Source organism: Pleurodeles waltl, chromosome 9, assembly GCF_031143425.1.
Source record: "Pleurodeles waltl isolate 20211129_DDA chromosome 9, aPleWal1.hap1.20221129, whole genome shotgun sequence".
Taxonomy (NCBI): domain Eukaryota; kingdom Metazoa; phylum Chordata; class Amphibia; order Caudata; family Salamandridae; genus Pleurodeles; species Pleurodeles waltl.
The window spans coordinates 913,177,455-913,199,873 of record NC_090448.1 but is presented as its reverse complement, the minus strand read 5'-3'; the positions used below and the strand labels follow the sequence as shown (position 1 = coordinate 913,199,873).

Here is a 22,419-nt window from a genome sequence, read left to right as displayed (position 1 = left end):
TCTGTTTGCTCCTAATTATGTGTAGTTTAATTGAGTTGTATCGTAAAAGATACCACCTTAAGATGAGGCACTATTTTCTTACCATATCTCTCACTAAATGTGTCACTCACAATTCAAAGTTATGATGTAAACAGAAATAGAGAAAAATTAACTTGGAAACGTCCCACTACTTCGAGCTGCCTCAGATTAGCAGCAGAGACACCAAGAAAGTAAGGCCACTCTCCATTCAGCAACACAAAAGGTTGATGGATACAGTGCTGAAACGTTTCAAATACTCACCCCCAGTCACAGATCTGGGTTAAATCCATTGTTCTTTTGCTCAGTGTGCCACCCCAGATTGGACCCAGCCAATGCAAATCAGTCTTGACCATGCTTCCCATGGGAACAGTCCACCCTGAACTTCCAAGCCAGGTCCTCCCTGGACCAGAAACAAGCATCCTGGGACCAGTTTTGTGGTATCACTCCTCATCAGCCAGGCTAGCTTGAATCCATTGCCACAATGAGCAAGGAACCCACTTCAGGGCATACCCTGGCCACTTAGGGCACCTTTAGCAACACAAAAGGATGAACTGAGTGCTGAACCTTTTCAAACACTCATCCCCAGTCACAGATCTGGGTTAAATCCATTGTTCTTTTGCTCACCATGACACCCCAGTTTGGACCCAGCTAAATGCAAATCAGTCTTGACCCTGCTTCCTATGGGAACAATCCAGCCCAAACTGCCAGGCCAGGTCCTCTCGGGACCAGAAACAAGCATCCTGGGACTGGTTTCAGGGTATCACCCCTCATAAGCCAGACTAGCTTGAATGCAGTGCACAGTGAGCAAGGAACCCACATCTGGGCATACCCAGGCCACTTAGGGCAACTTTAGCAGCACAAATGGAGGATGGACAGAGTGCTGAAACTTCTCAAACACTCACCTCCAGTCACAGATATGAGTTAAAGCCATTGTTCTTTTGCTCACCATGCCACCCCAGTTTCCAACAACAGTTTGTTCAGAGGACCTCCAACTCGGACTTCGGCACGAGAGACGCTTCCTAGAATTACAGGCAACAACTCTCCCTCCCTCAAGAAAATGCCCTTTGCTGGCCACCATCTGATTTCTCTCCTGGAACAACACTTCTTAGCAAACAACCCTTGCAATCTCCCTCGCCGAAGAGGAGGCTTCACCCACTCCCCCACTATTGGAGAAACCATCTGAAGAAAGCCACTGAACTCCGCAGCCTCTCAGCTCATGAAGGCGGCATCTCCCCCATCTCTACAAAGTAACACACAAATACTCTAGGGGACTTTCCTGGCTGCTGCCACATCAGGTCAGAGGGAGGTGGGAGGGTCTAAATTGCTGCAGGTCTTGGGTGGTCTCAAAGGCCATCACTCCTTTCTATCTCTTGTGCTGCTCAGGAGAGTGCCACACACAGTTAGCCCAGCGCCACCATGTTTTGAGAAGTTGCAGCAGTAGAGATTATTGTAGAAATTCAGGACATCTCCCTGCAACTTTGTTCTGACTGCTGTTTTTCTCTTGGCTCTCCCTCTTACAGCTGTTGGGCAGGGCTGGGGAAGAGAGACCTCTGAATCTAGGGCTGTGGAGCTGGACCTTTTTGTGGCAAATTTCCCCCAGTATCTGTTTTCTTAAGATGCCAGCTAAGCCTTCGGATAGGGGTGGTACTGTTTGAAGTACCCTGGCTCGCCTCAGCAGCCCACAGAGAACGGGGAAGAAATGGCCCCAGCTTGTTAAAGTGGTGGCTACCAAATCAATCAGGTTATGAGATTTAGACAACAGCTGGGGAGTTGATTGAGGGGCGTGACACAGTCATGTACCATGAGGCCTACCGTCGATAGCTGCACCCTGCAAAAAGGCTCTGGGGACCAAATCGAATATAACGGATGTTATACGAACTTTAGTTCACTATATCACTCCCCTACAACAAGGGGCTTGTGTAATTGGGGAGCGGGTGACACTGGGTACCCCAGAGAAGATTCATCAGAGACCTCCACTGCTGACTCAGGAGAGAAAACATCGCGTGCGGCAGCTTTCACCACAGCTTGTGCTGGGCTTAATCCTGGGCCTCAGATTGACCGCAAAAAAACAATACTCACTGATCTCCCTCTGGTATGTTAGAAGGCCCTGCGGATGCAGCAGCATCAGGTAGTCCTGATAAGGCTATCTCCACGTCTGAACAACAACCACCCCCGCCGCAGGCTCATGTCCTGCAAGAACCCCCCAAGGCTTTCTTCCACTTAGCAGGCTCTGGGAGCCTGTTGGACTTCCCATCTGGAGGGCCACGAGCCAGGGTGCACAGCTGTTATGAATAGTCTCAAGGACTTATCGTCAGTTACTGCCATAGATGCAGGGGGTAACCTGGCATTCAATAGCAAAGGACCAGAGGTTGGGACTGATGCACCACAATTACTCAAATCGAAGATCTGATAACACAAGCCTTCATGGATTGGTTGCTTGATCATGAGACATCTGCTCTAGTATCTGAAGGTGAACTCGTGTGGTACCCCGATGGCACTGAGCTCACCCCCAGAAACCCTTCTTCTTCAGTCTCAGACACCTTTCCAACTTCCCTTGCTGCTTCTCATCTACCAAAGGATGTCAGGGGCGGGGATCTGGTCCTTCCCATTACTGAGCCTGGCTCCTCTACCTTGTCTACTGTTAATGACCTTCTATAACAGCAGAAGGAGGGGTACCACAAGGACTCACTCACGCTCAAAACTGCTCACCTAAAGACGCAAGTTGTCCTGAAGAAACTTTCTAGGCTTATACCCGCCTTGGCAATGTTGAGACCACTCAGGAGGCCGTGCTAGTAGCCATAGTGAAGTCAAAACAATCCCTGCAGCATGAATCTCAGATCGTCACCCTCTCGTCTAGGGTTTAGGATTTGGAGAACAGATCAAGTCAGAATAGTCTCAGGGTTCTTGGCATTCCAGAATGTGCCAAGGGTATATAGTCCATCTCTTGAGGGGGTGCTTTGTCACTGTAAGCGATTGGGATATAGACAGCATGATCCAAAAGGCTCATTGTTATCCATTTTGACCCCCTAAGGAGGGTTCGCAACCTCGCTATCCTCGCTATCCTCGAACTATATGGATTCAACAACTGTATAAGGGCCTTAAGGCTAGAGTTCTTTGCTTGGGTAATCTCTCACACCCCATAATGATCACTGGGGAACTCTGCACGGGTGCCCTCTCTCATCCCATCTTTTTGCACTCTATATTGAGTCCTATAGCCAAGCTTTGAAAATGTCCAATGACGTTCTCCCGCTGTAAAATTATCAACTTGAACTTAAGGTTTTAGCCTACGACTATAACATGGCTATCCTGACTCCTACTCCGGCAATCGCTCTGTCGGCGGTAGACACAATAGCAAGGGAATTTGGTGTTGTGTTGGGGTACAAGCTCAACATTGATAAGATGCAAGTTGTGACTAATTTCCTGAGATGAGGGTACCTTTGGATGACATCAACTGTACGAATTCTCTGGCCCAGTGTTTTAAACGTTTGGAAGGTTAAAGATCATCAATTCCAGTTTGTAAATGATTTGTATTATACGCCCTACCATCTTTATATAATGAATGTTAGACAAGATCATAAATGCTTTCGAGATGTGGCAGGTCAAGTGGAAGCTGTGCATATACTTGTCTTCTGTCCTTCTGTTGCTTATTACTGGGAAATAATTATGTGGAAACCTAACCAGATTTTTCAGGCTAATGTGTTCTGGGATTCCAAGTTAGTAGTATTAGGGCACTCTGTTTATCCGACCTCTCCTCACAGGGATCTACTTTTTTCCAATTCTCTGACGCGATTAGTTCTGGCCCAGCACTGGTTACTTATTGACCCAATGCTTTGGTGGCATGAATTTTCGAACACAGGGTTTCTAGAAAAAATCACTAAGGGAAATGGCGCTAATAGATAACGCCAAGCAGAGCGTCAGTTTAAAGAAGATCTGAGGCCCTTTGAGAGGGAGTCTTAGCCATTTTGGGATACCATAGCTGCTGTTCTTGTGCCTGTCTTTGGCAGTTTGAAGTTCAAGATGCACACTGCACTTTATGCTGTAGGCTTGTCTGCCTTGTCTCTGTGGGCTACATGAATGTATATATTTCTTGCATTTCGAATGATTTGATTTATTAGTTCTTGTTAATGTTTTGGCAGCTCAGAAAAAAGGAAACACCCACTAAAATACCCTTATATTGTTCCACAAATGGGCACCTATTCTGGAAATCATCCTATCCCTAAAATGGTATGTTCTCTATGTAGACTATCCTCAAAGTATTCTAGTTGGTTTTCCAGCATATATTTTACTCTAAAGCAGATAAGCTATACTCAGAATTTGCCTTTACTTTTGCTTTTAGTTTCCTCTCTGATGACTCAACCCAAAAGACTTTCAGTAAGGCTTTTGTCCATGCTCTCCAGTATATGTGCTACTAAGGTGGCCTCCTTTAAATGGATTTAGAGGAGTATTGAAAGTCTGTAGGGGTACCAAAATCAAAGTCTCATTTTGAAAGGGACTGCTTTCTCCGCTCCTTCCATTCTCTCTGGTTACCCCCTCTATCATTGTAACAGACAGGGGCCACTGAATGAAAAATCCCCTTTTTCCTTGCAGACTTGCCTCTGGTTTCTTTCATGACACTTTTAACTGGTGCTATCTTAGAGGGACGGGCCCTGATATGAGACCCCCCCTCTCTCTCTGTCACTCCTATCTAATTCTTTCATATTGTGAACATTCTTCTGAAAGTCTGCTTGAATCTAGTGTCACTCATGACCAACAGACTGCCCACTGCCAACAGCTCCAAATTACATCTTGGACTGTCCCTTCAAAGATTCTAGTTCTTTAACTAGAAGACTGTAATAATGATTGACGGTATAAGGTAGACCATAGTGCACACTTCTTTGAGTATGACCTATATGTCAGCACTATTATTAGCCATTTGCAGACATACCAGCATATTCTACACCAATCTGATATATAACTCATTGGACAAGATAATACACAATTCGGAAACATTTGTTTTTCTCTTAGTGCGGCAACCAAGAGTTCATTATTTGGACCTGTTGCAATTCACATCATTAAACATCTACTTAACACAGATTGCATTTCAAAATCGTTGTAAGGCAATTGACATCAGATTAATGTGTGGTGTTATGGGTGGAACTTATATTTTATGATTGCTGCTTTTATCCTGTTGGGTTATTGTTTTCTAATTAATATTGTGTTGTTTTTGATTTTGTACACATGGTTTATGTTTTGGTAGGATTTGAAATTATATTTTATTTAATTTAGTATTTTATGCTACTATTGGAATTTATCATTGTCACTGTCAACAGCCCTTTTCAACTATTGACATCTAATATACATTGTGTTTCTACAGGATTATCTTGGATGAGGCAGCCCTCTATTTATCAGACAAATGTAATGCTGTCGCAGTGAACCTGAATCGTGGTAAGAAAAACATATTCAATGAAAAATTTGTGAGAAGAGTTGTTGTTCAGTATAGGTTTAGAAGCTATTGCTTGCATGGATACTTAACTAGTTTATGATGTTTGGAGCTGAAAGACCATTTGATTTTTGTGGCTCAGTTATATTAAGGTGATTGTAGCAAACTGCCCATCTGAAAGTTAACGTCAAGAACTGCAGTTCATTTAAAATACATTTTAGCAGTTAGGTTTGAGTTTTCCTAAAAATGAACAAACAATTTACTATTTCTGTCTCTTGGTGAATAAACTAAACGCACAGTATAGAAGAAAAGGGCTTTATATATCTGTCAATATCGATTTGACATAGATATGCCACTGGGATATGGTACCACAAAATTCTAGTGTGCTTCATAATTGGGTTTTCCCACATTTGTACTCACATGGGTTCATGTAGACTCAACCAACATTTTGGGAGCAAGGGTTTTTGTGGTGTTTTAGGGGGAGATACCATCTCTAAATGCCAGAGAAAAGAAAAGTTAAAACAGTATTAATTTAACCCTAAGTATTATTTAATTCGTGGGTACGTTGACTAGCTATATAGTTTACTGAGATAATTATAACTTGTGCCGCTGATGTGCACTGCTGATGACTATACATCTCACATCACTTATGAATTGTTCAATAACTTTGTTGATGACAATACAGATGACAACTCATGTTACATCTTTTACCAGATTTCTGATTGCCGGACTCCCATGGTAACGGATATCTATAAATTTTTAACCTTAATTTATATACAATGACTGAACAGAATTACACCGAATCACAAAAAGCACGCTTTCTGAGTAAAGATCTAGCTTTCTGCTTAATTTTGTGAAATTCGGTCAAGCTGTTTTTCCTTTATCTTATTTTTCCTTTGGCGAATGCATGGGAAAAAAGTACTTCACCTCTTGCCCTCCTTTTCTTTGCCCTCTATTGATGGATCACCTCAAAACTTTCCAGGGAGGAGCTGGGTGGATTAATTTGTTGGAATATTTTGTGAAGATTTGTTCAATGACACAAAAACGTTCTTTTTATGAAAACTCTGATTCACTTATAACTACACAGTGGCTACCACCATTGTGTAATAAACGTGCACTTCTAAATCCATTGAAGTGCGGATTACATAATGATTCTGTTGCCGAACATCTTTCTATATCAGGTGGGGCAGCTCACCTGCCTTTATGCTGCACTGCTATTAGAAAAGCATTGGGAAACAACCGGACATCAAGCATTGGAGTGTGGATTACATAGTGATTCTGTCGGCGAGCACCTTTTTATGTGTGTGCATACATATATTTGTATGTATATATTTCCATATGTCTTACGTAGTGATGGTATTCCATTGAATAAGCATTTTTAAATTGACCGTAACTTTTTACTCCGAGAATGGATGTGCATACAATTTGGCAGTTCCTTGGCAGGATGAGCTAAGGGCTAAGTTTGGACATGTCTATTTTTGTGAAGATCAACCCTAGCAGAAAAAGACATTGGGGGAGGAATGTGGGTTGTTTTTCCCCATTTTAGCCCGTATAGAGAATTGTGCTTTTGCTTACAATCCAAACTGCTGAGTGCATTTACAGCAGACCTAGAATGAAAGTAGAACATTCCTCAAAAAGCATGCATTTGTTAGTTTGTTGCAAATCTGTTCAGTAAGTTTGGAGATATAAGCATTTTAAAAAGTTGCTGAGTGGGATTTAAATAGGGAATACATTTGTATGTCTGTGCCGTTTGGGATTTGTGGATCTTCCTTGATTCCAGCAAACTAAAATACAGAGAAATCCAATTGGACAGGAGAGCCTATTCTGCCATTATTCCTCAGAACTGTGGTTCCAGAGCTCTGACTTGGCTACCTTAACAGAAATATTTTTCTCAAATCAGCCATTTCAAGACACTGGGTAAGGTCAGTGCATCCTATGAAGTAAAGAAAGGTCATATAAAAGAATGTGGTGGGGTGGTCATATCCTGACCCTCAGGTCAAAGTAAAGACGAAAGTCGGAAGCAACCTACAAAGGGTATATTAAAAGACATGGAAAGAATCACAGGATCTGATGTGTTTTTTTAGGAACCATGTCTTACCTTAAATGGCAGCCGGCTCAGTGGTACCCATGAAGGGAACTGTGTACCTCGAATGATAGCGGAGGTTTTGGCTAGAGGCAAAGTAGTGTGGTACAAATCGCATGCCCTGCGGGGTATGGCTGCTTGTGGCAGATTGGGTGGAGGCCTAGTGGTCCATCCCTGCTCCACACTGCCAAAAACCTTGTTCAGTTAGGGTTATCAGTCCACAGCAAGAGTTAGCTGCGAGTACCAACCTGTGCTGCATACAGCAGAATGCAGAGATCATTAGGGTTGACTTGGCTGCCTGTGATAGGTTGGTTGCAGGGACTGGACAGAGGCCAGATCTTGTGGTCACCTCCTGCAAGACATGGCCGAAGCCATACAACCAGCCAGTGCGCAGCCTATCCCCAAAGTCAGTGTGCAACAAAGGTTGGCTAACTGTGGTGTGAAAGAACTATCTGACCACACTTAATTGCCAACTCCCTCATCCTAGTGGCAGTTGCCTTTCTCAGTGGAGATTGGCTGCCCGCAGTGGGGGGTTGAGCACACGCCAGGCCATAGGTCATGTGCAGTGTCCAACCTGTGCTATGCAAGGCCGCTCGTGCCAGGTTGACTGCGGGGTCTGGCTGAAAGTCAAGCGCTGCTCCTAACCCCCGCTGCACACACACTCTCTCACTTACTATCTCATTCACCCATCTTGCCTCCTGTGCGTTACTTTCACTCACTCGCGTACAAAACACAAACAAACAACATATGTTTTTGTTGTTTTTAAAACCATAAAAGTTAGTTCTGTAAAACCTTTTTTGGCAAAACTTTTTTTTACTTTTTTTTTTTTTTTTTTGAGAACATCAAAATAGCAGCTTCAACAATGGAAAAAGTTTTGGCATAAAAACAGATTTTTACATATTTTCTGTTGGAGTAGCAGTTTGTTTTTGGCATGCCCTTACACTTCGCTCTACACTAGATATGGCCTGGAGGCAGATCAATCAATTCTAGCCCGCAGTCACTTTCTCTTGTTCCTCCCGGTGGACCTCTCTAGTCAGCCTCCCTCAAGGAGGGATTATGTGTTGCATCGTTGAAAAAGATGTATTTACCTCTTCGGGGTCTTTCATCCTCTTTTTGGCATTGAATGCTGTTCATGCGAAGAATTCAGGTACTTGTTCTTAGAGCATGTTCTGGCACATTATTTAGCTTGCTGCCTCCGGTCAGCTTCTTGTTGCACAAAGTACACATTACATATTTGGAAGATTTTTATGATATACTAGAAAGACAATTAGCGGAAGACATAATGGTGGATTAGAGAAAAATATATTATGGTGGCGGTCCTAAACTCTACTGATCATCATCCTGTTCTTCATTTCTCTCCCTGCCATGTTCTGCTGGATTATCCCTCATCTGTTTTTCCAATTAAGAAGCCATTGCAAAGAAGTAAAACTTTTGAGTCCCCCAAAAACAGAAGAGCACAGAAAAAGAGCTAAGCACTCTTCTTTTGCTGACGAGCACTATTTTGCAAGGAGCACAGTGTTCTGTGCAAGAAAGTCAAAATCTTTTTTGCCTGTGGAAAAATAAATGCCAAGGAACCTTTGAGACCTACCCAGTGGTCCATAAGGATCCGCAGTTCCCGGGAAACAGACTTTGGTGGATCCAGCATTCTCTGGAACCATGTTTGTGGTTACAAGTATTGTGGATCCAACAAGTCTTAAAGCATTGAACATTTTAAATGTACCAGTAGAGGTGTTTTTATAATTGAACTTGGATAAAACAATATATCTCAATTTGTTTTCTCACCAAATGCAACTTTTAAAAAACCTACATGTTGCACAGAACTCATGTGGTACTTGGATAGGCAAGAAAGCAGTGCTAAATGCAACATTACTTAGACGATTTGATATCTGATACATTGTACAAGGTAATTGTGTTGCATGGGCGTTGATTCAGTGACTTTTCTAAAATCAAGTTGTCCGAAGCTTTAACAATGCTATTCCTAGTAGCTTTGTAGTATTACTCTTATGCTGTCCGATCTCTTCTTGGTTCAAAGGAAAGTGTTCTAACATAGGTAGCCACTGCAAGACTGTACCATAATAACGTGTGTTGACATATAATATGTGTTTAATTATAATTGAAATGTAAAATCTGTTTGAATGATTTTAAAATGCTTTTATCTTATTGAATGTATTTTCACTTTAAGATTATGTCCGACTCATGGATATGGGACTTTTGGAACTGACAATTACTGCAGTGAAACCAGGTGCAGATGGAGAAAGGGTGAGTTTTGAAATTATAATAGCAAAATTAAACAAATACGTAGTATGCAAATTTTGTGAGTGAACTTGTTTGCCATTTATTAAGGTCTTCCACAGTAATTTGACTGATATGACATGTTGACAGTAGCGAGCTGCATTTTCTGTCTTGTTAAGTGTATTTGAATAAACATGGAGGAGAGTGGAGTCCCATCTAGCTCCACTGTTAGTCCAGTTCTGTGGGAGGAGGCATGCGGCAGCCATGATTGACAGGACGCTGGGGAAATGCTGAGTTTTAGTTTTTGACAGTGCTAGCTGCGGAATACAGAGACAACTTGCAAAGCGGATCTTCCAGCTCGTGAGCTATAGCCTTGTCGGATGCTGTGGTGGCGAGACGCTGGTCGATTTGGCTGCCGACGAAGCCTGGCTGTGCTCATTGGAGCCACTTTAAGCCTGTACCGTGTTTGGGGTGCAGCTATTATGCAGTTCCTACTTTGGTAATAGGATTGCATGTTCAGGATGGCAGAACAGCAGGATGTGGGAAACGGAGTCAAACCACACCATTAGTATCTGTCGGCCTAACTCCTGGCTAGCTTACAGGACCTCACCAAACACCTAACCAGGGTCAAAGGTAATTATGGCAGCCTGAACATGACACTCTGACCCCCCCCAGGGAAGCCGTGGAAACTGATCTTACCACTTTTGTACTGTTGTTCATACATGCCAAGGCGAGGCACAAAAATTCATCATACATTTTCAGTATGTTTATTGAAACAATCGCAATCTGGCATATAGAGAGTGAGCTGTGATAATTAGGCAGATTAAACAAACCAAGGTAATCTGCATTATGAACATGGTTAAAAAGATAAACAATCCAACCATGATGTATGGGGTTCTAAAGGTTCCTACCCAGCCCTATGTCTGAACGGAGAGCACAGTAGGTGTACTATTCTGCCAGGTTTGAGCTAAGGCATAAGGCCTGACCCCATGCATGTAACAGTGTATGGGGTTATTTCATCATGTAGATAGCAAGCCCCTCAGGAGGCTACTAGATCAGTGCCAGCCAAGCTGCATGTCTTATAACATGGCCGGACTGCCCCCTGACCCTCATGGGTCAGTACATCATTTAAATAATAAACCAGTGGTTCCCAATCTGTGCGCCACAACTCCCTGGTGCACCATCAAAACCAGCCTGGGGCACCGCAAACAGTTTGGGAGCCACTGCACAACAAAATTAAGCAAACCGGTACTGCAAGCCTTACTCTCGAGAAGTGGAGGCACAGGGCAATTCTATTACTGTTTTGATGAATCACTTTCCTCAACCCGTAACAATTTTTAGAAAAATGCTGTCAGAGCAACAGCAGTGCCTTGATGTTTATGCAGGGGGAGACATGCGTGTGCACCCACACACTCCCTACATTCAAAAGGACAAGCCCTCTGCTCCAGGGAAGTGTGTTTTTACTATTCTAACTCAGTGCCCACTTGGCAAAGAGTAAATATTTTTGTTCAAATATTTCTTAAAGCACACACTTGAAAATACTAAAAACACATTTATGGAAACTATCTGTTGCTAGGAATAACACATGGAGGTGTGATTTATTGACCCTTTGCAGCCTGGTCTTGGCGGGTCTCTTGCTTCTTCTTCCTCCGGGATCATGACAGCCTGTGCCCGGGACAGGGACTGAACTTAATATCAGAGTGATCCCTGCTGTGGAAGAGCCTTTCTGTGTCCCCTGGACTTGGCATCAGCATCATGGATACAAGCACTCCGGCTACGAGCATGTACCTAACAAGTGAGGCCAGACATTCTGTGTCTGTGAGAAACTAATCTAACATGTAGAAATCATGGCGTTGATAATGGCCTTTGTTTAGTTAGCTGGGTGGTATCAGCTCTGTCTTCCCCATTAGCAGGACAGTGCTTAGGTGTTTCCACCATGTATAGTTTATTATTAAATTGAAGTCTGACCATGCCGAGAAGTTTGTGATAGCTAGAGGTGAATATGACAAGTACGTGAAAAAGTTGTCTTCAAAAAGGTCCCAATATAGAGGATTCCAACATTTTTACAGCTCTATCTTTAGAGCTAGTCCAACAAACTGACCTCATTAAAGTCACTCAGAATTTTATTGTGGACCCTAACCCCAGTTTGTGATTGGTTTCGTAAATGGAATACATGTGGAATATCAGGAAAAGGCGGTATTGTCCCCTTCAAAGCCTGTTCTGCTGTATGTTACACAAAAATGTTATTTTTTGCATTGAAAATACGTTACAGGCTGTAATCACAAGATGGCTGAATAGGCACAGCACTTTGAAAATGATTACGCTGAACAGTGCAATAGGTTTTCACAGAATCTTGCAAACTAAGTGAACACAATATTTGGAACACTGCTTTTAGGCAGATATCCAGATGGAAATGAGACAGAGCAGTAAATGCGGGCTCAATCAAAATGAACATTGCGCATTGCAAAATCATCAATAATGATGGCATGCTATAATAACATTAAATCAACATCCAATACACCCTCCTTCTTGAATGCAACATGAAGGCACAATGTCCATTGTATGTATGATCCTTATAACGGGCAGGTGAATGTCTTTTCAACTTTCCGTGCAATAATAAAATAGCCAAAGAAAGCCTTTTTAACCAGTGATGGCTCCCTTTGAAAATCATATACACATCACACAAACAGTACTGGCCATAATCTAATTAACTGTATCATGATATGCAATGGTGGTGGCAAAACTGAAAAGAAAATAGTGGTAATAAATGGCTTAAAAAATCTGCAAAGTAAAAGAAAAGACTGGCTTGCCCAATAAATTATTTTTTCAGTATTTACTACAGAAACACAACTGAATATGTTTTGATATAACAGTAGTAACTGAGGATGGGGTGGCAGCTATTTAAAATGGGAAGTCCTCCTGCAAATTGCATACACTGTGGTCACCAAAAGCAATTATTTAAAACAAAAGTAGTTTAAAAACATTCCATATGGCATGCAGACCCCAGTGCTCAAGAGTATTGTTTCTCACTCAGCCAATTACATTTTCCATTAAACTGTTTTATTTTTATTTTGTTATATCTATAATTACAATACCTTCATCTGTTTCATCCCAGTTATTTTCAGGGATAAAAACAGAAGTACTCCGTAAACTGGGATTACATCCCCCCCACCAGCCAAAAAAAACTCTAACATAAAGGGGAGCCGCAGCTAAAGCCCAGTATGTCAAGGGAGCCCTGGGTCAAAAATGTTTGGGAACCACCGTAATAAACCATGCTATGTTGGAAGTACAGTTTGGATGCAGTGCAGTGTCAAGATGATAGAAGCTGTGACCTGAACGGACAACACAAACCAGCATATTGTGTAGAGTTCTTAAGCCTTGAACAGAAAGTATTGATTATATGTTGTGCAAAGGCTAACTAAACAAACAACTTGTTCATCGCTTTCCTAGAATAAAGCCAACTGATATAAATATGTAAAAATCATCACTTAAAGCAGCCTTACTGAAATGAATAAAATATGAACACTAAAATTAAGATTTATTCAAAATAAAGCCACTCAGAGATTAGAACTAAGACAGTTACAGCATGATTATTGCTATTTTCTTTCTTTTTTCATCAGTAAATCCTAAAGACAAATATTGGGGCACCTAAAAAAAACATTCTTGACTACTGGAGCAAGCAATATGGGAGATGGTCACTAACAGAAATACATTATCTATGGATAAAAGCCTGGCAGCAACTATTCTGGATATGTAAGTAATGGGTGCAAATGAGGAAAACGTTGAAAATCAAAAAGCAAACTTAATTGATGATGAAGAGGTCCAAAGAGAATAAAGTAGCCAAGATCGCAAAAAAGGTATCTTCAAGAGAATCAAACCAATTAAACTCACATTTAAAAGGGAATGCATGGATACTCAACAACTATCCTCTCTTCAATTTTCAGTGAGTGGAAGAAAGCACCAAACATCAAATTAATCATGTGATGCCAAGCCTTAGTCCGCCACCAGTTGCTGTTCAAGTTAGAAAAATGATGACCCCAATATTTCTCAACAGTTGCCAACAACATTGTCTCTACAAACTTGTTGTCCCAATGCAGTTACTCCACAGAATGTCTCTGAGACATTGGTAGTGTATGATATGTTGATCAAGATCCTACATGCTAGCATTTGTCTCTATCTGCTTTCAGCCAAGCTTTAGAATGTATTCTACATGAAATTAGAGATATGAAAAAAACACAAGCCCTATTCTATTTTCTCCTTATATGACCATCTCAATCCGATAGATGAGAAGCGTACACATTTTTCAGCACATTTTGTTCTGTTAAAACAGCAGATGTCTGATTCTGAGAACAGTCTAAGACGTGGACATAATGTATCTGCAATAGCGAAACACGATATCTCCTCCCTAGCTGAAGGTAAAGAGAACTCTAAGGAGGAGACCCAGCTCATCACAGACTAAATTAAAACACACATTCTTTTGGATTTTACAGCTGATTCATTTTACAGGCATAAAAGATACAAAACCAGTGCACACGCCCCATGCTAAATATCCATTTACGATCTTGGTCAATTTTGCAGATTATTGAAATAAAGAACAGATTCTCTCTAATGCCATTCAACAAATCTTTTGAGGCAAATGATAACTTTAAACTCAATTTTTTTCTTATATTCTAGTATCATCGGCTCATTGGAGGAAAGAGTTTAAGGGAATATTGTAACAGTTCAATGTGGTTCTGTCCCAAGCAACTCTTTCAACAGTGAAAATTGTGTCTTCTCTATAAAGGGACACTCTCATATGTTTGTTTCAGCTTCATAGGCTTGTGATTCTCTAAAAGACCTACAACGGAAATTAATTTTTGATATAGTGTTTTAGTATGTAATATCTAAGCAAGATAGTGTTGCCCAAAATCTAAAGGCTTTTTGAATTTGAGCACTGCAGAAAGGTCAAAGTGACTGCGGACGGTTGTGGTATGAGGATAAGAATGAGCAATTCCCTATCTTTTGCTACTCATATTACCGGGGAGAGAGATCATTGAAGGAATGTAGGCGGGCTGTTCACATAGAGGGGGATATGCTGAATGGGGTCTATTGAATATCTGAGAGACTAGAGCATGGATTTCTTTTGTTTTGTCTTTTCTTTTTGCAGGGGAAAAGGGTAGTTGTTTCAAGACCGTGACCAGTGTTAACTTAGTAGCATTCTTAAAAGGTCTATGTTTAGATATGGTGATGTTGCTTATATATGGTAGGGTTTAATAAAATAATGTCAATGGTTTGTCAGATAAGCCTAAATATGCTTCCACTTTGTGGTTGTTGAAAGCTTTTAATCAGTGTGTAATGTTTCCAGGTTCACATTTAAAATCAAATGAACCCAAGTATTTATTACCTAGGTACTCATCTTATGCAGCTTTTATATCTTCTGAAACTGCTGGAAGAAGAGACGCATTCTATATCTTGTGTCTTTTGAAGTGTGAATTAAAGGATGCTAACGGTGATAAACTAGGAAGATAGCTTTAGGATTGGCTTCTCTAGAAGGCGAGTAGAAAAATAAAGTGAACTAAAATGGACCCATTAGTGACGAGATGACTTCATTGCAAGAGCTTTTTAATTTTGTGAAGAATGGCAATTTTTACAGGGATATATTAGATCACAGAATCTGTAATACATAATGCAATAGCTAATTTCCTGGACCTAATTTCTCTTCCAGCATTGTCGGATGAGCAGTGATCAAGTTTTGGAATCCCAGTTACACCAAACAATTGCAATGTCTTAGCCACTTTGGGGAACTCTAAGGCTAGGTAGAACAGTTGTATCTCTAGTGCAGTGTATAAGGAGATTTATTCCCCCCCAACTTGTGGGTTTTTTAACAGTCTTTTTTAAATCATACCATACTAGGTACCTCTATTCCTACCTCCTTTTCTGAAGCCATTGTGGTCGGTTTTGGTAAAAAGGATAAAAATCGAATAATCCCAGTTCGCATAGACCAATAAGTGTTTTGAATGCAGATTACAAACTTGTTACAAATATTTTAGCGAGCCGGATTATGGTGACTGCTCTGCAAATGAACCATCAGATTTTTTATTTGCCACAGTGATCCACTGCTATCAGTACATCGTATTTAGTTCCGTGAATTGATTATTTTACAACTAGTAACATTAAAGCCACAATTACAATGATCTACACTGGCTAGGCATTTGATCTAGTTAATTGTACAGCTCTAGATCAGATTTTAAGTACATTTAATTTTCAACAACATTAAGAAATCTTTGTTCTCAGGTAGTCACTAGAATTATTAATAATTAAAAGGTTATTGGAAATGCGACATTCAATAGAGGAACCTGTCATGGGTGTCCCATGTGTCCGCTATTATGTACATTCTTATTTCAATCCCTGGATCTTTTACTTTGAAATTATAATTTAAATTGGCCTCCTGTGGCAGGCAGTTAAAAATTAACATAGTTTGTGGTTGGTATCAAACTCTGTTTATCTGCTGATCAAGCGAATGTACGGAAGGCTTCTGATAAGATCCAGAAGTTTATATTGATAGCTGAGAATAGAATCAGTCATTCAAAATATTAAATTCTGTTATTCAGCACCACTGAAAGGGATCTTACGTGTCAAATTAGAGATTAGTGCACATCCTGTTTGTTATTTAGGTATTTGTTACTTCAAATTTTTCAGATTTATTTGCTTTAAATTACACCTTTATGTTAAAAAAAGGTCTGACAATACTAGACTCAATCATTACCACTAGAAATAATTGGAAGGGTCTCCTTAGTTAAAATGTTGATTCTTTCTATTTTTCATTCTCATCTTTAAATGTCCTGATAAAGATAAATCGATCCTATTTTCAGGAAACTGACACTTTGCTGAGAAGATCTGAAGAAGTAAAAGCCCTCATCTTCAAATTCATTTTTCACACATTAGGCATGAACATGGAGGATTAGCATTACTTTATTTTGGAATGTATTTTAATGGTTCTTTTCACATGAACTGGGACACTTCAATAATGATACTATTGCTTTATTTTGTTCTTATTAATATTATGAAGGAAGCAGACATAAGGTGCTATATATATTAAAATCTAGATTAATTCAGATTTAGAATTAATATTAGATCCCTAATTGCCGTTTTTTATGTCTTTCACTGATTGTGCCACTCTGGGCCTATATTTATCCAGAGCTATGTTTCAGGACTGGAATTTATCTGGTTTCAACTGTGTAGACAATTTTGTAGTGAATCATTCTTGGAAGACCTGGGATAAATCTCAGTTCTGTGGCCCAAAGCTTAGCTAAGCCTAGATTGATAGCGTTCAGAAGTTTTACTCTCCTGAAATTAATGAAAGGCTTATCTAACAATGAAGTGACTTTTTTTAAATAATCTATAGGAGGTTGTATATTGGTAAAGTACTTCAACAAATCTCCTTTTGTCGTTTATCCACAATTTTTTCGATAGAATTAAAAAAAGAAAAAAGCTAAATTTGTATTATAACTCCAGTACAATGTCAACATATCTGTGTGATAGGTCATAAGCTGTTGCGAGCTGCCAGTTTAAAAACAATGACTTTTTTCTCCTGATGAATGATTTATTACAATCTTCAATTTTCCATGAGGTTTTTCCATCAGTGTCTTCTCTGTGTTTAGATGACAGTCAAATGTGTCATCCTAGGATTGGACATACCTGCCTACCTTCTGGAACTTTATACCACTGGTGCACTGGAAAATGAATGAGAAAAGATGGATTTTGCAGGACTCGGAATAAGATGGACACTGTCTGAGATGCTTGAGCGCTTTAACTTAGCCCTGAATGGGACACTGTGGATTCATCTCTCCAGGGCCAGTGGTGCTGGTCCCATTACGCCCTCTGAGGGACAGCAGAGGAATAGATCGACTATGGGATCCTGGAGGATAAGATTACTTAAGACCGAACCTGCAGACTGGGGAAACACTCATCATGAGGCCGTTCCCATTTCTCTTGCAATCACATGGGTGGCCTTCAAATAAGCATGGAGACTAGGGGTCCTGGGGAGTGCAGGCATGGAGGGTACTCTGCCTTCTGGGCTGCAGAGTGGTAGTTATTCCAGCCGAGGAGAATCCCAGGGACTGGGAAAAGGACAGGTTTTAATGAGGGAGAACAGTAACAAAAAGGAATCTTAACTCTCCAAGTAATAAAACCATTTAGAGGCTTGGAGGCTTAAAGAAACACCTCATGGTAGCTAGAGCTGAATACCTTGAAAATAATACACAAAATAATTATATTTGTCCTGTGTGGGCCCAAGAAAACATCAGGACAAGTCTCGTTAGCCTTCCTGTCTTTTGAAATACCCCCAGAAAGGCCAAGAGCCCCAAGGGTTAGTGGGAGAGAGATGTTGTTGTTCCCTAGGCCCCTCTTTACATGATGTCATGCATGTTCATGGAAATGTTCTGATATGCTGCCTTGGCAGTGGCAAAGCTAATGGTGAATCCTTGCATGTAGCAATGAAGGTATTTACAGTGCTTTATTGACATCCACAAAGTTAACAATGAATGATCACATTGTTTGGTGAATGTTATTGAAAGTGGTACCATCTCTGGTTATTTTAATGGTGTTGCATTGATTTATCAGTATATATTTCAGCTTTTATTAATGTGGTGACAACATGACAAAGCCAGGAGACCTGTCTTTCATTTACCTACACCTGCTTGTAGGGTGCATAGTATACAGTAGGTGGTGATACTGTGGTTAAAGAGATAGGGCTCACTGGGAGCGTAAAATGTTGAGAGGGTGTCAAAGTTATTTCCACCTACTGTGCTTAAATTTGTAAATTAACGTTTGACCGTTTTGGCTAATTAGCATAGTTTTTCCTATGAGGAAATCCTGAACTTTTAGCTGGGTCTTCCCAAATGTGGTCATTATTATTTAGAAAGCATAACAGATGTTCGTAGTGTCAGCCATTAGTACCTAGGCACAAATCTGTTTTCACCTCAAACCTACAGAAACCCATGAATACATAGACAACATATGTCCGTGTTTATATTCCGAGACACAACAAATTTCCTCCATGCACCATAAGCGCAACCTACAAAATGAATAAAGACCATTCTAAACACGTACCAATGGACATACATGCACATCAGAGGACAGAGAATGTATACAAAAACACACCTACAAGTGCCGCACACAAAACTGACATAAGAGATCTAACACACATACTATCATCCATTTACATTCAAACTCACATCTAGGAGGATAAACACAGATTGCACACATGCAAACACAACTACAGTCAGTTATGTAAAACGCAAAATCCATTTACAATTGAGAAAAAAGATCTCTGTAAACGTGTATCATGTAGCATTATATAAAATAGCAATATAAACGTATTAACTACACATCGGGCCTCATAACAGATGCTGGCAACCACCCCAGAAACGTCACCAATGGGCCAGCGAAACGCCGCTGAAGCATACGTGTACAGCCTCTGCATCAGTGAATGCCTCCGATGTTCACAAATGCACAATGTTGTCCATCGCTTTCGGGCTGATAACAAATGGGAGCACAAACATAAGATGCGTCACAGGGACTTCACTCCCTGTCCACAGAAACGGCATTCTGGTGTTAGTAAAGCGTTCTGCGACGATAACCCTCTGAATTCAGGGGTGGTAATAAATATCTGAAACGGGCAAACGAAGGCTTCTCAGTTGTTGAACTTTGGACCGATAATTAACATGGTTTTAATCCCATTTGATAAATTACACTGACGTATATATGATTCTTCTTCCCTGCTAGTTCTTGAAGGTTGGCTCCAAAGCTTTTGCTATTTATTTGTAATTTGAAAAGGATCCCATGTCTTCCGAACACAGAATCGACCCAAAGATACATTATAAAAAAGTGATACGGGCCTTTGTGTTACGCCTGAGGAAATACTTGTACTTATACAGGTTGTGCCCTTAGTAGACTCTGCTGTTGCCGTCTTTTCTCTTGCTACTGGTGTCATTTTGTTTTCTGAAACATAAACTTCAACAATTGATCCTCTAGGGTTATTGTTTCTCGAGAAAGACTAGATTTTAGCCTTCGTATCCAGCAGGGGGCTCTTTCTTAAGTAGGGGCACTCTCAGTGTGTTTGTCATAGCAACCAAAGTGATGGATATGTTCAATGACCAGCTATACTAGTGGGGGTGTATACTCTAACCTGTTGTAGAAAATATAAACTAGAATCATCATGATTGTAACTCAAACACTATCAAAAACAAATGAAATGGAGTAAAAAGAATGAAAACACCAAGCAGTGGTGTTTGTTAGTGGAAATCCTAGTCTACGTGTGTTTTCATATGTGCGGAGCAGTGCTCAACTCTCCCCACACACCTTGGTACAGCTCATGTGACTAGGTCTCTGGCTTATTGACGGAAAATGTCCTTGGGATGGAGGAGATTGATGGGACAATGTGGCATACAGTGGGAAGGCGAAATGGTGCCCAGAGCAGTACTTGGTCCTTCTGTCTAATAGGCGAAAAAAAGTTATGTAGGGTACTTGCAGCTTGATGTGTTTGTTTCCCCTAGAAGATAACATGGCAATCTAACCTGCTGCTTTATGTCAGTGGTTGGGAGCCTGTTGGTGGGCAAAGTTGCATGACAACCACTGTTATACAATTCATTCAGGAACCCCGTGTAAATGCCATAAATTACACATCATTATTATTGTTGCAGTACATAATTTATGTATATTGTTCTCTGGAAGACAATATTTGATTAGGTGTATTTTACTGCATCACAATATGCACACCACAAAATATTGGTAATTCTTTTAGACTTGTACACTAAGAGGAAGTTAGTATGGACAATTAGTCAGATATAGCACCTATTAACATAGGTCATACATAAATTAAGTTGTAAATGATTTCCTTCGGTAAGAATTCTCAGCTGGGAACTTGAGGAGGTGAAAACCACACAACACGGCCTTGGTTTGTGAGACTAGGACTAATAGCTGGGAGACCCGACCAAGAAATACTTTTACTTCATAAGTAAACGTATGTTAGAAGTTTGCCTTTATAACTTCGTGAAATGGTGGAGGGACATGGCGATTTCTGTATAATTTCCTCAAAGCATATGCCAGTGTTACAAATTTAATTTTCAAGGTTGCAGCCTGCAGCTAGCTTTGGGCCCGCTTTATCATACACCTAGGTCATTGTTTCTCCTTGCCACTTTACTGTTGTTTTTGAATAAGCGCAAGACTTCTTAGTTTTTCAACAAAAAATGACAATGTTGATTTGATCAAATAAAGTGAGAAAATTTTCATAGGTATATAATTCCACTACAGTTAATGCCCATTGGCAAATAATTGCTGTTCAATCAAGGATAACTACATCATATGCATATGGGAGTGCAGGAGCATGGGTGAGGAAACATTTTAGTAGAACCCTAGGCACAAAGACAAATGATAGATGAGTAAGGATGTTACCCAAAAGTCTAGAAGAGAGTGGTTTGCCGCTTAAGTGGCAAAACAATGGAAATGTTGTCCAAGTGACAACTTATTTGGTTCTCAGGCTTACTGGAGATGGAATATAGCCCAAAGAAGAAACTAGTCAAGGCAATTGATGAGATTCCCGGGTCCCAGAACTAAACAGGAAGGTTTGGTGAAATGTTATGGAAAATTGTTACCAAACTTTGCCAGTAGGACACAAAAGTAAGGGGGGTTATTAAATGAAGGTGTAGAAATTAGTTGAGACGTGTCAAGCACAGTTCTGTAATGTAAAAAAGGACTTCTAGATGCCCATGCCTTCACAATTATGACCCTTTGTTGAAATCCACTCTAGTTACTGATACAAGCACAAACGGGTTAGGTGCTTTGTTGTTACATGATTTTAAGAAAGCAGAGAAAAAATCATGTTTATTTTGAGAGGGTTAAAGAAAGATCATTAAAATGTTACAGTTATTGAGTGGTAGGAACTTACAGTATTTTGGGCCATCACAGGGTTGAATATTTTGTTGCAGGGATGTTACTTTGTAGTAAGAGCCAATCACAAACCTTTAAAGAAAAAGTTCAGCAAAAAGCACAAATGCATTCACGGTGTTTCAACTTATAATTTTCAATGGGTGATGTCATTACAAGATTTTGAATTTGAAATGGAGTATACACCAGTTGTTACCATCAAAGTAGCCCATTGTTTGCCATGTCTTGTGGTTGCTCAGGAAGTTGATAATTGTGAAGTTGGAAATAGTGGTTCAGGTGATGGGCATTGGTTAGAGAATGACATGAAAGTTGCTTGAGCGCAGAGTTGTGACTGAGGTTGAGTGGAAAACAAGTTAGAAAATGTAAAGAAGAATGTTGAACAAGGTTGGTGTGAGAAGAAAGAGTGCACTGAAGAAGATAACAATTTATAGTGGGTCATTGATGAGCTGCCCATATAGGATTGCGTGCTCTACAGAGGTATACACCCAACGCCTCCTGTATGCCCGAGACTGAAATTGAGAGAAATCGCACATCTGGGCCACCTAGGAGTAAGTATGAGCAAAGAAAGGTTATGATTGGATTACTGGTGGCCGATTTAGACAGTGAGCTGGAAAGGATTATTCATTAATAGTTTGAGTGTAAACCCAGTGTTAAAGGTCTTAACTTGAGAGTGTAGGCTATTAATATAAGAGAGGTGCTTATGTTCCCTTGGGAGGAGTTTGTGCCTGGTATGATGAGTTCT

General features: G+C 40.5%; 1 protein-coding gene across 2 annotated transcripts in view; it reads left to right on the top strand.

Annotated features, from left to right (window-relative positions):
* ATG2B (autophagy related 2B) overlaps positions 1-22,419 on the top strand; it is an 860,766-nt gene that overhangs the window by 389,528 nt on the left and 448,819 nt on the right. For both annotated transcript variants that reach the window (XM_069208269.1, XM_069208268.1), the window contains exons 26-27: positions 5,372-5,442; positions 9,703-9,779. In XM_069208269.1, the coding sequence (XP_069064370.1) occupies positions 5,372-5,442; positions 9,703-9,779 (148 nt within the window). The remainder of the gene's footprint in view (positions 1-5,371; positions 5,443-9,702; positions 9,780-22,419) is intronic.